The 15,339-nt window shown below is 43.0% G+C and overlaps 1 protein-coding gene across 5 annotated transcripts in view; it reads right to left on the bottom strand.

The window, feature by feature from the left end:
- The window catches only part of bmpr1ba (bone morphogenetic protein receptor, type IBa), a 156,975-nt gene that overhangs the window by 42,167 nt on the left and 99,469 nt on the right, over positions 1 to 15,339 (bottom strand). For 3 of the 5 annotated variants that reach the window (XM_036979376.1, XM_036979377.1, XM_036979378.1), the window contains one exon: positions 13,262 to 13,567. In XM_036979376.1, the coding sequence (XP_036835271.1) occupies positions 13,262 to 13,340 (79 nt within the window). In that variant the 5' untranslated portion in view covers positions 13,341 to 13,567. The remainder of the gene's footprint in view (positions 1 to 13,261; positions 13,568 to 15,339) is intronic. The other 2 variants (XM_036979379.1, XM_036979380.1) reach the window with 1 other exon arrangement.

The following is a 15,339-nucleotide window of genomic DNA, read 5'->3' as shown; positions in this document are numbered from 1 at the left end:
GTTTAGACAGAGATATTATGGTGCAGGTTTAGACAGAGATATTATGATGCAGGTTTAGACAGAGATATTATGGTGCAGGTTTAGACAGAGATATTATGGTGCAGGTTTAGACAGAGATATTATGATGCAGGTTTAGACAGAGATATTATGGTGCAGGTTTAGACAGAGATATTATGGTGCAGGTTTAGACAGAGATATTATGGTGCAGGTTTAGACAGAGATATTATGGTGGTGGTTTAGACAGAGATATTAGGGTGCAGGTTTAGACAGAGATATTATGGTGCAGGTTTAGACAGAGATATTATGGTGCAGGTTTAGACAGAGATATTATGGTGCAGGTTTAGACAGAGATATTATGGTGGTGGTTTAGGAAGCGATATTATGATGCAGGTTTAGACAGAGATATTATGGTGCAGGTTTAGACAGAGATATTATGGTGCAAGTTTGAACAGAGATATTATGGTGCAGGTTTAGACAGAGATATTATGGTGCAGGTTTAGACAGAGATATTATGGTGGTGGTTTAGGAAGCGATATTATGATGCAGGTTTAGACAGAGATATTATGGTGGTGGTTTAGGAAGCGATATTATGATGCAGGTTTAGACAGAGATATTATGGTGCAGGTTTAGACAGAGATATTATGGTGCAGGTTTAGACAGATATTATGGTGCAGGTTTAGACAGATATATATTATGGTGCAGGTTTAGACAGAGATATTATGGTGCAGGTTTAGACAGAGATATTATGGTGCAGGTTTAGACAGAGATATTATGGTGCAGGTTTAGACAGAGATATTATGGTGCAGGTTTAGACAGAGATATTATGGTGCAGGTTTAGACAGAGATATTATGGTGCAGGTTTAGACAGAGATATTATGGTGCAGGTTTAGACAGAGATATTATGGTGGTGGTTTAGGAAGCGATATTATGATGCAGGTTTAGACAGAGATATTATGGTGGTGGTTTAGGAAGCGATATTATGATGCAGGTTTAGACAGAGATATTATGGTGCAGGTTTAGACAGAGATATTATGGTGCAGGTTTAGACAGATATTATGGTGCAGGTTTAGACAGATATATATTATGGTGCAGGTTTAGACAGAGATATTATGGTGCAGGTTTAGACAGAGATATTATGGTGCAGGTTTAGACAGAGATATTATGGTGCAGGTTTAGACAGAGATATTATGGTGCAGGTTTAGACAGAGATATTATGGTGCAGGTTTAGACAGAGATATTATGGTGCAGGTTTAGACAGAGATATTATGGTGGTGGTTTAGGAAGCGATATTATGATGCAGGTTTAGACAGAGATATTATGGTGCAGGTTTAGACAGAGATATTATGGTGCAGGTTTAGACAGAGATATTATGGTGCAGGTTTAGACAGAGATATTATGGTGCAGGTTTAGACAGAGATATTATGGTGCAGGTTTAGACAGATATTATGGTGCAGGTTTAGACAGATATATATTATGGTGCAGGTTTAGACAGAGATATTATGGTGCAGGTTTAGACAGAGATATTATGGTGCAGGTTTAGACAGAGATATTATGGTGCAGGTTTAGACAGAGATATTATGGTGCAGGTTTAGACAGAGATATTATGGTGCAGGTTTAGACAGAGATATTATGGTGCAGGTTTAGACAGAGATATTATGGTGCAGGTTTAGACAGAGATATTATGGTGGTGGTTTAGGAAACGATATTATGATGCCTATTGTAACATTTGCTTTCTTTTCTGTCTAGGTGTACATTTCCATTTTATTCATGAAATTTGTTTCAAAACAAACACTGAACATACTGTGTCCTGACCCTGACAGGAGAACATAAACACCTGAAGAGAAACATTCAGAAAAAAACTAGAGACACACAGAGACAGACACAGAGAGAGAGAGAGACAGAGAGAGACAGAGATAGAAAGAGCATGAGAGAGAGAGAGATAGAAAGAGCATGAGACAGAGCGAGAGGGAGAGAGAGAGAGAAAGGGAGAGAGAGAGAGAGAGAGAAATAGAAAGAGCATGAGAGAGAGAGAGAGAGACAGTGAGAGCTGGTGAGCAAAGTTTTTCTGGATGGGGAAAAGAGAGCCCTGTCCAAGCCAAAAAGGAAGTGTCAGGTCCGGACGGATGGCCCCGGCTCTGGGAGGAGTAACTGAGCCATGTCGAGGAGAAAAGGAATCATACGGAGAGCAGTGGGGGAGGATCGTCACTCTCAACGTTGTGTCTATCCATCCACTACCACCACCGAATGCTTTGATAAACAATGTCCTGAAAAGTCCTCGCTTACTCATATTGATGCGAGTGTCCAAAACGACTTCCCGGAGGCCTTATTTTTGGTTTTGCATGAATTGGCTACTAAAACCATGTTCAAAACAGACAAATTCCCTTAATCGAACTACCCCTTCATCCCCACCTAACACCAAGCACCCCCCCCCCCCCCCCCCCAGGCCTCATTGTCTACCCTCTCATCTATCTGTACTCCCCTCTCAGTGATGCCCTAACTAACACTGTCCTGGAGGGGTGCAGTACAGCTGATCCTGGATCGGTACCTAGGGGAAATGTCATCCAGGAGAATTAAGCCCCATCATTTAGTAGTCTCCCAACTAGTTCCTGATTAAAAGGGGAGATTTGTATCACTCCCATAGAGTAGCCTACAGAAAAACACTCCCACAGTGTAGCCTATAGAGTGTGTTATAGCAAAACACTCCCACAGAGTATCCTGTTGCAAAACACTCCCACAGAGTAGCCTATAGAGTACACTATAGCAAAACACTTCCAGAGTAGCCTATAGAGTATACTATAGCAAAAAACTCCCACAGAGTAGCCTACTGCAAAACACTCCCACAGAGTAGCCTATAGAGTACACTATAGCAAAACACTCCCACAGAGTAGCTTATAGCAAAACACTCCCAGAGTATCCTATAGCAAAACACTCCCAGAGTATCCTATCGAAAAACACTCCCACAGACCAGCCAACAGCAAAACACTCCCACAGACCAACCTACAGCAAAGCACTCCCACAGACCAGCCCATAGCAAAACACTCCCACAGAGTAGCCTACAGCAAAACACTCCCACAGAGTAGCCTAGAGTACACTATAGCAAAGCACTCCCACAGAGTAGTCTATAGCAAAACAATCCCACAGACCAGCCTATAGCAAAACAATCCCACAGACCAGCCTATAGCAAAACACTCCCACAGATCAGCCTTTAGCAAAACACTCCCACAGACCAGCCTATAGCAAAACACTCCCACAGACCAGCCTATAGCAAAACCCTCCCACAGACCAACCAATAGCAAAACACTCCCACAGACCAGCCAATAGCAAAACACTCCCATAGACCAGTCTATAGCAAAACACTCTATAGTATACACTACAGAGTATACTATAGAAAAACACTCCCACAGAGTATACTATAGAAAAACACTCCCACAGAGTAGCCAGTAGAAAAACACTCCCACAGAGTAGCCAGTAGAAAAACACTCCCACAGAGTAGCCAGTAGAAAAACACTCCCACAGAGTAGCCAGTAGAAAAACACTCCCACAGAGTATCCTACAGAAAAATACTCCCATAGACCAGCCAATAGCAAAACACTCCCACAGACCACTCTATAGCAAAACACTCCCACAGAGTATCCTACAGCAAAACACTCCCACAGACCAGCCAATAGAAATACTCCCACAGACCAGTCTATAGCAAAACACTCCCACAGACCAGTCTATAGCAAAACATGGGATATGTTAGGGTTCAGCTGGTGCTGAAACGCTAAGAAGAAGATGAGGACCGTTAATCTAAGGGGGTATATGTTACAGGATGTAATGCCCCTTAATACCTAGTCCCCCCCACCCTCTCCTTTCCTTTCCTTTTCCCCCTGGTTATTAGAGAGCCACAGGTGCTCTGGGCCCCAGGCTCCGGCACGCTCACCCCAGGACAACCCTCCTCTCTCCTGGGGCCCTAGGCTGGCCAGCGGAGCTGCACATCTGAACGGCTGGGTGTCAGGTTCTACTGAGGGGAACCCGAGACACATCCTGTCAGGAAGCCACTGGACCAACAAGCTCTGAGGAGCACAGAACAGCGCCCTCACTTTCCCTCTCCTCTTTCACCTTCTCTCCCTCTTCCTCCCTTTCATTCTCTCGCTCTCTTTTTTCCTCTGAAACAATCATTTTGAAATGATTATGCCTCTGTAGCCAGAGTGTGGTAGAATATGGTATTTTTTTTATTTAACCTGTATTTAACTAGGCAAGTCAGTTAAGAACAAGTTCTTATTTACAATGACAGCCTACCCCAGCCAACCCCTAACCCGGACGACCCTGGGCCTATTGTGCGCCACCCTATGGGACTCCCAATCACGGCCAGTTGTGATACAGCCTGGAATCGATCCAGGGTCTGTAGTGACGCCTCTAGCACTGGGATGCAGTCCCTTAGAATAATGTGGCTTCATAAGGGAATAAGGCTGCATCGCAGACAACCTAAATGACATGTTGACAATAACACAAGGACAACCATATGAAGTAGCATTTGCATTGTGATTACTGTAATTTACGCTAATAAACAATTATTGACTTGCTATGTACATGTAATGAGGTTAAAAATAAGGTGATCCAGGGACACTTCAGTCTTCCACTATTTGGTTCTTTATAAAGCTATTGATTACAGCAATATATTATTACAGTCCAACACCTCGCTTGTTGTTTGTCTGGAGATTTATTAGAGTTCATTCTGTAGTTTATTTGACAGTTTATAAGTAGGAAAGTTCCATGTGACACCTAACACCGTTATGCCAAACAGATCAACTCAGCTCAACGAAAACCTGTATTACTTTAAGGACAAAACCATAAAAAAAAAAACCTCAACAACACAATAGGATATTTTGGACATTTTGCCCCCAAAAAAGAACTCATTAACAAGTAGTGGCAAAAGCAAAGCAACTCCAGTCCTTTGAATATGAAAATGGATCCTAATGGTGTCGTTTCCACAAAGCACAATGAAATGTAAACTAACCGCTTCCTCTCAGGGCTAGTCTGGTGCTGGCCTGAGGTACCAACAGCTTTGTGCGGCGTCGCCTTCTTTCCCCTCGATCTTTGTCTTCTTGATAAACGAAACGTTGTGCTTCTGGGCCCGTATTCATACAGAGTCTCAGAGTAGAAGTGCTGATATAGGACCAGGTCCCTCCTGTCCTTGTAGTCCTATTCATTATGCTCTAAAAGTCTAAACTGATCAACACTCCTACTCTGAAACAATTAATGAATAGGGGCCCTTCACATAAGACACAATAGCATAGCTGAGACATGCTCAAGGCTAAAATGCTTAGAATGACTCTCTCCTCAGACAGGGGAGACTCTCTCTTCTCTCCTCAGACAGGAGAGACTGTCTTCTCTCCTCAGACAGGGGAGACTCTCTCTTCTCTCCTCAGACAGGGGAGACTCTCTCTTCTCTCCTCAGACACGGGAGGCTCTCTCTTCTCTCCTCAGACAGGGGAGACTCTCTCTTCTCTCCTCAGACAGGGGAGACTCTCTCTTCTCTCCTCAGACAGGGAAGACTCTCTTATCTCCTCAGACAGGGGAGACTCTCTCTTCTCTCCTCAGACAGGGGAGACTCTCTCTTCTCTCCTCAGACAAGGGAGACTCTCTCTTCTCCTCAGACACGGGAGACTCTCTTCTCTCCTCAGACACGGGAGGCTCTCTCTTCTCTCCTCAGACAGGGGAGGCTCTCTCTTCTCTCCTCAGACAGGGGAGACTCTCTCTTCTCTCCTCAAACAGGGGAGACTCTCTCTTCTCTCCTCAGACACGGGAGACTCTCTCTTCTCTCCTCAGACACGGGAGACTCTCTCTTCTCTCAGAGAGGGGAGACTCTCTCTTCTCTCCTCAGACACGGGAGGCTCTCTTCTCTCCTCAGACACGGGAGGCTCTCTCTTCTCTCCTCAGACACGGGAGGCTCTCTCTTCTCTCCTCAGACAGGGGAGACTCCCTCTTCTCTCCTCAGACAGGGGAGACTCTCTCTTCTCTCCTCAGACAGGGAAGACCGTCTCCTCTGTGAATTCAGTCAACTACCTGAAGAGATAGGGAGACATCTCTCTCTAGCCATTCTCCTCAAGTCTTCACTTTTCACCTGGCCAAATATTTTACTTTATGACTCACGTTGAACTCTATAGTCAGTTAAACCACTCATTTAACCTTGTACCAACCTGTGGGAGGCTGATGCCTGCCGGCTGGCGACAAGGGTGAACCATATTGGCTGACCTGCAGGGGGTGCACTAATGTAGCAGTGTTTTCCTTATGCTCGTCCTCAAACCTCATTGTGACCTATATTTATCTTGTTTATACCGTGTACAGCATTGTTTTGTATATGTTAAGTGGGAATTGTGCTATTTATTTAATATCTTAACATCTTATCGCCTTGCAACAACTGAAGGTCCCTTGGGGAAAACAGTCATTCTATTGTATCCCTGAATAGGCTGCTCTTGTATTTCACCTCATTTCATTTCAAAGCCCTCTCACCTGACAATAGTTCGATACATAAGTAGCTACAATAACAGCAGCATGAATCCCTGCTGTATTTCCACCACACTAGGAATGAATCAACTGTGGGCTGGCTACTACAGTCCTCCCTCTGAAGCTACACATCATGTTGATGAGATTACAATAATGGGATGTTTCAGTAGATCGGGCCAATGAGCAATCAATAGCCTGCTGCTTAGAGCCAATGAGCAATCAGTAGCCTGCTGCAATGATTTAATGGGACAGAATCTGCATTCCAAACTGATGATAGTCAAGTTGTGTACTACACACTCTGAACTGATGAAACTATTGGCTACTGTTCTAACAGATGGCTACTGTTCTTCCTGCTACCATTGACACTTTCCCTCCATAATGAAGTTGGAGAAGTGTGGAGAAAAAAAGAAAGCCAGACAGAATAATGAAAAGGCCAAGAAGACAGGCAGAGGAAAGAGATAGTTAAACAAGTCATAAGAGGACATGGGGGATGCTTCCACGTCCATTTAGTCTATCTAAAGTCAAAGGCACATTTCAAGTGGTCTTGGTAGAACTCCCCTTTTAAAATCGGTGAACATATGTCTGGTTCTTGACAGGGTGTTCTACAGTACAAACATTTGTACACAAGGCCTTGAGTGTAGAAATGAAAACATTTAACCAGTTTAATGTTTGTATCCTTAACAAAAGCTTAACCCTTCCCTTATGTTCAGAGTTAATTTGAACCAGAACAGAGTTTTAAATCACTAAAACGCTATTTTACATAATTTCTTCACCATAACCCTTCATCTACATTCCTAACTAGGAGTCTAAAACCTGTCAAACATGTCATTTAAAAAATACATCAAAAAATAAAATAATTGACACGGTAATGGAAAAGTGCCTTCCATTATGTTCTGTGTAAATTTGACCTGCAGTTTGACCCCTGCACCTTGAACTTTAGAATGCTATGTCCTAGAAATAAACTGCTTTCTGCACAGGAATGGTGAAACCTTGCTGATCACATAGATATATGTATGGATTTCCCTATGACTCAGAGGCTGAAGAACACTGGTCTGAAGTCAAATTTGACCTTGACCTTTGTGCTAGAGACAAATTGTATTCTGTGAAGTAAAGATCTAACCATGATGATCACAAGGAAATAAATATGTTTGGTAAGACTATTTGGATAGTCTGTAGAGCGTCTACAGTTGGGCTATCAACAAAATGTCAACTAACTATCTACTAACCCTAGTCCTAGCTCTAACCCTAACCCTAACCTTAACTTTGATTTAAAACCTTACCATAACCTCAACCGTAACAAGCAGTTGCTTATCAACAGTTTGTTCATAATATGACCATCTGTAGAACTACAGTGCATTCGTAAAGTCCCCTTCCCCTTTTCCACATTTTGTTATGTTACAGCCTTATTCTAAAATGGATTAAATACATATTTCCCCCATCTACACACAATACCCCATAATGACATCACAATACCCCATAATGACATCACAATACCCCATAATGACATCACAATACCCCACAATGACAAAGTGAACAGGTTTTTATACATTTTTGCAAATGTATAAAAAACAAAGACAGAAATACCTTATTTACATAAATATTCAGACCCTTTGCTATGAGTCTTGAAATTGAGCTCAGGTGCATCCTGTTTCCATTGATCATCCTTGAGATGTTTATACAACTTGATTGGAGTCCACCTGTGGTAAATTCAATTGTTTATGATTTGGAAAGGCACACACCTGTCTATATAAAAAGGTCCCACAGTTGACAGTGCATGTCAGAGCAAAAACTAAGACATTAGGTCAAAGGAAATGTCCGTAGAGCTCAAAGACAGGATTGTGTCAAGGCACAGATCTGGGGAAGGGTAACAAAAAATGTCTGCAGCATTGAAGGTTCCCAAGAAAAGTGGCCTCCAACATTCTTAAATGGAAGAAGACTGGAACCACCAAGACTACCTAGAGCTGGCCGCCAGGCCACACTGATCAATCGGGCGTGAAGGGACTTGGTCAGGGAGCTCTAGAGTTCCTCTGTGGAGATGGGAGAAACTTCCAGAAGGACAACCATCTCTGCAACACTCCACCAATCAGGCCTTTATGGTAGAGTGGCCAGACGGAAGCCACTCCTCAGTAAAAGCCACATGAAAGCCCACTTGGAGTTTGCCAAAAGGCATCTAAAGGACTCTCAGATCATGAGAAACAAGATTTTCTGGTCTGATGAAACTTGGTCCTGAATGCCAAGCGTCAAGTCTGGAGGAAACATGATACCACTCTTATAGTTAAGCATGATGGCGGCAGCATTACGCTTTCACAGTGTTTTTCAGCAGCAGCAACTGGGAGACTCGTCAGGATCGAAGGGAAAGGTGAACGGCGCAAAGTACAGAGAGATTCTTGATGAAAACCTGCTCTAGAGCGCTCAGGACCTTAGACTGGAGAGAAGGTTAATCTCTCAACAGGACAATGACCCTAAGCACACAGACAAGACAACGCAGGAGTAGCTTCAGGACAATTCTCTGAATGTCGTTTAGTGGCCCAGCCAGAGCCCGACTTGGTCTCTGGAAGTTCCTGAAAATAACTGTGCAGCGACGCTCCCCATCCAGCCTGACAGAGCGTGAGAGGACCACAGTGAAGAATGGGAGAAACTCTGCATATACAGGTGTACCAAGCTTGTAGCCTCATACCCAAGAAGACTCAAGGCTTTCACTGCCAAAGGTGCTTCAACAAAATACTGAGTAAAGGGTCTAAATACTTATGTACAGTTAAAGTCGGAAGTTTACATGCACTTAGGTTGGAGTCATTAAAACTTGTTTTTCAACCACTCTACAAATTTCTTGTTAACAAACTAGTTTTAGTAAGTCAGTCAGGACATCTGCTTTGTGCATGACACAAGTAATTTTCCAAGCAAGTGTTTAGAGACATTAGATTATTTCACTTACAACTCACTGTATCACAATTCCAGTGGGTCGGAGGTTTACATACACTAAGTTGACTGTGCCTTTAAACAGCTTGGAAAATTCCAGAAAATTATGTCATGCCTTTAGAAGCTTCAGATAGCTTCTGATAGGCTAATTGAGTCAATTGGAGGTGTATCTGTGGATGTATTTCAAGGCCTACCTTCAAACTCAGTACTTCTTCGCTTGACATCATGGGAAAATCAAAATAAATCAGCCAATACCTCAGAAAAAAATTGTAGACCCCCACAAGTCTGGTTGATCCTTGGGAGCCATTTCCAAACACCTGAAGGTACCACGTTCATCTATTCAAACAATAGTAAGTAAGTATAAACACCATGGGACCATGCAGCCATCATATCGCTCAGGAAGGTGACGCGTTCTGTCTCCTAGAGATGAACGTACTTTGGTGCAAAAAGTGCAAATCAGCCCCAGAACAGCAGCAAATGCCGTCTGGTCTGATGAAACAAAATAGAACTGTTTGGCCATAATGACCATCGTTATATTAGGAGGAAAAAGGGGGGTAGGGCTTGCAAGCTGAAGAACACCATCCCAACCGTGAAGCACGAGGTGGCAGCATCATGTTGTGGGGGTGCTTTGCTGCAGGAGGGACTGGTGCACTTCACAAACTAGATGGCATCATGAGGGAGGAAAATTATGTGGATATATTGAAGCAACATCTCAAGACATCAGTCAGGAAGTTAAAGCTTGGTTGCAAATGGGTCTTCCAAATGGACAATGATCCCAAGCATACTTCCAAAGTTGTGGCAAAATGGCTTAAGGACAACAAAGTCACGGTATTGGAGTGGCCATCACAAAGCCCTGACCTCAATCCTATAGAACATTTATGGGTAGAACTGAAAAAGCTTGTGTGAGCAAGGAGGCCTACAAACCAGACTCAGTTACACCAGCTCTGTCAGGAGGAATGGGCCAAAATTCACCCAACTTATTGTGGGAAGCTTGTGGAAGGCTACCCGAAACGTTTGACCCAAGTTAAACAATTTAAAGGCAATGCTACCAAAAACTAATTGAGTGCATGTAAACTTCTGACCCACTGGGAATGTGATGAAAGAAATAAAAGCTGAAATAAATCATTCTTCCTACTATTATTCTGACATTTCACATTCTTAACATAAAGTGGTGATCCTAACTGACCTAAGACAGGGAATTTTTACTAGGATTAAACGTCAGGAATTGTGAAATACCGAGTTTAAATGTATTTGGCTAAGGCGTATGTAAACTTCCGACTTCAACTGTAAATGTTTATATATACACACACACACACACACACACACACACACACACACACACACACACACACACACACACACACACATTATGGGGTAGTTTGTGTAGATGAGGGGTTTTTTTTTCATATAGAAAAAGGCTGTAACGTAACAACATGTAGAACATTGAAAGGGTCTGAATACTTTCCGAATGTACCGTATAGATGGAAAATCTGGACTATTAAAATCAAGTGGGACCGTATATTTTCCCTGTGATGTTCAGAGAGGTACATTGGATCTGAAGTTTGACAACAATAAAAAAGGAAACGAAATTCACAATAAAATGTAAATTTGATTAATTTACGACTTTGGTAAAGTAATGAAGCATTTCTCTCTAAATGTTGACCAGTTGCATCGATGAACTCGTGGGATGAAAAGACGACATTATCAGCTACTAGAAAACACATTTTGGGAGGTTAAAATCATATATCTATATTAATTTACTTCCAGGTCAACGGGTCAAATTGACCAGGAACATAAAGGGTGTAGGCCCAATCAAACAGAAGCGAAGGGTTAAAAGCTGACCAAGTCAATGGGGTTTCATTTCATTGATCTAAATAAATGTACGCTTCATTTATCTGCTGATGATAGTAAACCCAGACTAAGGAAAACTGAAATGTGTTACAAATTATTACCAAGGAAGAAATAATTCAATATCAGCAAATACGACTTAACTCATCGAGTTAACTAAAATACTAAATGAAAACCAAGTAGTATGGATAATTGCTGGTTTGCAGTACTAAACAGTGCAGTCGCCTACTTAATGCAAGTTGTGGATTGTCATACATTTTCAGCACATGACAGAAGTATAACATACAGAAAGCAGTGCATTGTGGACATACATTACCCTGAACGGGTATGACTACTTACTCTTACTTAACATTACAGAGACCAACCTAAGCCTGTTCACATCATAAACTCTACATAGAACCAGACACAACACAAGATACCTTACATCTATGAACGCAGTCTCTTCTATAAGCGCCATTTAGAGAACTTGGTCAGCATTTTCAGGTTAATTCTGTTAGATTGAACTCCCTGATAGGACAAACGTCTGGTTTTTGTAGAACATATATGTTTTAGAGGATGTGCCCTCACTGCAACCTGTGTGTTTTGTGTGTGGGTGTGTGTTTTGTGTGTGGGTGTGTGTTTTGTGTGTGTGGATGTGCGCAGATGCATGCGTGCTTTGAGAGTCTGTGTGCATTCGTGTGTTTCATGAGTGTGTGTGTGTTTTGTGAGACTGCATGTGTGTATATGTACTTGCATGGTGGAAGTGTGTGCATGTGTGTGCATGTGTGTGTATGTGTGTGTGTGTGTGTGTGTGTGTGTGTGAGCTCAATCATTGTGTGCCCTGGCAGAAGGAGGGTTGAGTGGTTTTTAAGCTGTGAGTCCAACTGTGTGTCAAACAAGTGGGAGACAGCTCCGTATCCCTGCCTGGTTGACCGACTGCTCTGTGATGGATTCATTAGTACAGACCGTAGCACAACATTTAATTAGTTATTGGACAAAATTCAGGTAGGCCCCTCCATGTTTCTGCCCATTTGGTTCCTAAATGAATACACCCCCATCTATCTGCCGGCCAGGGACACTGGGCGATACTTACACACCACTAAACAAACCCTAACTCTAACTAACATGGACCAAGAGCAGGCTGCTCGCTCACATTTCCCTTAAAGCTACTGTTACTGTAATCCACTACAATGATGTTACTGTAATCCACTACAATGATGTTACTGTAATCCACTACAATGACTACAATAAATAAAAATAGAACGACAAACCCAAGCAAGAATATACATCTAATTGGTAAACGGCTTGCAGCCAACAACCCTTGCTATTAAGATTAACCTATGACATAGCGACCGATAGAATTTCCAGATTTTTCTCTAAATTCATCTGTTACTGTAATCCACAAAAATTATCATTCCAAGCCACCAAAACAAATAGCCTACTTCCATTAAAAATAAGAGGATATATTCTTGAATCTAGATGTTATAACAATATAATATTGCCATGTGTTAATCACTATTCGAGTGAATATAAATGAAAGAAGACTGAATTTTGTAAATCAAAACGATAACTTTGAACCAGAAGAGTATTCGGCTGCGTCATTGACGATTTTTAAAATCCAAGTCCATTGAAATCTAGAGAAAAGGTCAACTTTGATACCACCAAAACGAGAAGGGAACTGAATACCGGGGTTGTTGTTGTTTAAAGCAACGCAAATGAAGCTGCGTATTCTCTATAGACTTCAAAGCATTCCACACCTGGACAACTGTGCCGTCCGTACATGTGATCCTTAATATGTAAAATATCACCCAACATATTTCAATCCAGTATATAGTGTGACCAGTCTGAAAGTGTCAGGTCCCTTACCATGGATCGTTCCCCAGTCTGAGTCACCCTGGGGACTACCCCTAACCCTGGGACTGAGGAGAGCTGTGTAGGGGAGAGAGTGAGTGTGAAAGAGAGAGAGACAGACAGAGAGAGCGAGATAGAGTGTACGGAGCGGTGTGTTAGTCCACTCAGTAGTACTCACCGTAGGTCTGGTAGCGCAGAGACAAAAGTCCAAGCAAGATGAGATGGCTCCAGTGTGCTCCTTCCCACAGCACCAGCATGGTGTCTCGATTGCTAGCCGGGCTACAGATGAGGGGGGAAATCCCTCAGGCTCCGGCCTCCACACAATGTCTCAACTCCCTGGTTCTCGCTCTCCCCCCTGTGTGTGTGTGTGTGCTCAGACTGGGGAATGCGCCGTCTCCTCTCTGTCCACGGTATGAGAAACTCCACTCTGCACAACACACACAGCAGCCTCAATTACTGTTCCTGCTCCACACTGACTGGCCAGCTGTGAGAGAGAGAGAGAGTGCACGAGAGAGAGAGCAAGAGAGAGAGAGAGAGAGCAAGAGAGAGAGAGAGAGAGAGAGAGAGAGAGAGAGCAAGAGAGAGAGAGAGAGAGCAAGAGAGAGAGAGAGAGAGAGGGAGCGAGAGCAAGAGAGAGAGAGAGAGAGAGAGAGAGAGAGAGAGAGAGCGAGAGAGAGAGAGAGAGAGAGAGAGAGAGAGAGAGAGAGAGAGAGAGAGAGAGAGAGAGCGGAGTTACATTTCTCTCTCTCACAGTGCAGTATGTGTGTAGTAGTAGTGGGGCTGGCCAGGACAGGGCCAGCCCTCTCCCCGGACTCCTTGTGGATAAGACAACAAAACGGCAGCTGATCGCTCCTGGCCCTGGCTGGAACCCCCACCACTAGCCCTGCTCCTCTGCCTGCTCCTCTCACACCTCTCTGAGCTTCTGTTGCCCATGGAGAAGAAGGTCAGGGGTTGGGGAGAGAAACAAGGGAGAGGAGGGGGAAGCTAGAGGGGTAAGCTAGTAAGGGCAAGAGAGGGGTGAGGACATTCTCGTCCTCTCAAAAAACAAGCAGAGGACCTGCCAGTGAGAATCTCTGGCACCCACAGTTAAAAGTAGTGAAGCAAATGAACAGGAGGAGATCTCAGTGGAAAAACAAAAAGGGATCCTCTGTCTCTGTGGTTGATAACAGTTTGGCTCGACATTGATAAATAGACTAGGCATTATTTTCCCCCTCCAAATTCTGCTGTGTTTCATCAATATGTGCATATAATTTATGAAAAACAAAACATACTACTTCAGTCTACAAACTAAATGATTGAATTCAAGACAATTGACACTCACAAATATTATAGATAACAGTATGCATAAACCGTTGATTCAATCAACGTCCTACATTAATACATAACCTTTTAGAGAGATTGACTATAAATGAAGGCATCTGTATCTGTTCCTACCAGTGTAACTACTACCAGTGCTACTACCAGTGTTGTTACTACCAGTGGTGCTACTACCAGTGGTGTTACTACCAGTGGTGCTACTACCAGTGTTGTTACTACCAGTGGTGTTACTACCAGTGGTGTTACTACCAGTGTTGTTACTACCAGTGTTGTTACTACCAGTGTTGTTACTACCAGTGTTGTTACTACCAGTGGTGTTACTACCAGTGTTGTTACTACCAGTGGTGTTACTACCAGTGGTGTTACTACCAGTGGTGTTACTACCAGTGTAACTACTACCAGTGTAACAACTACCAGTGTAACTACTACCAGTGTAACAACTACCAGTGTAACTACTACCAGTGTAACTACTACCAGTGTAACAACTACCAGTGTAACTACTACCAGTGTAACAACTACCAGTGTAACTACTACCAGTATTGCTACTACCAGTGTTGCTACTACCAGTGTAACAACTACCAGTGTAACTACTACCAGTGTAACAACTACCAGTGTAACTACTACCAGTATTGCTACTACCAGTGTTGCTACTACCAGTGTTGTTACTACCAGTGTTGCTACAACCAGTGTAACTACTACCAGTGTAACTCCTACCAGTGCTACTACTACCAGTGTTGTTACTACCAGTGTTGCTACTACCAGTGCAGCTACTACCAGTATTGCTACTCCCAGTGTTACTACCAGTGGTGTTACTACCAGTGTAGCTACTACCAGTGTTGTTACTACCAGTGGTGTTACTACCAGTGTAGCTACTACCAGTGGTGTTACTACCAGTGGTGCTACTACCAGTGTTGTTACTACCAGTGTTGCTACTACCAG

Source organism: Oncorhynchus mykiss, chromosome 6 (assembly GCF_013265735.2).
Source record: "Oncorhynchus mykiss isolate Arlee chromosome 6, USDA_OmykA_1.1, whole genome shotgun sequence".
Classification (NCBI taxonomy): Eukaryota; Metazoa; Chordata; class Actinopteri; order Salmoniformes; family Salmonidae; genus Oncorhynchus; species Oncorhynchus mykiss.
The sequence above is the reverse complement of the archived record's forward strand: the minus strand, read 5'-3'. Positions and strand labels throughout refer to the sequence as shown.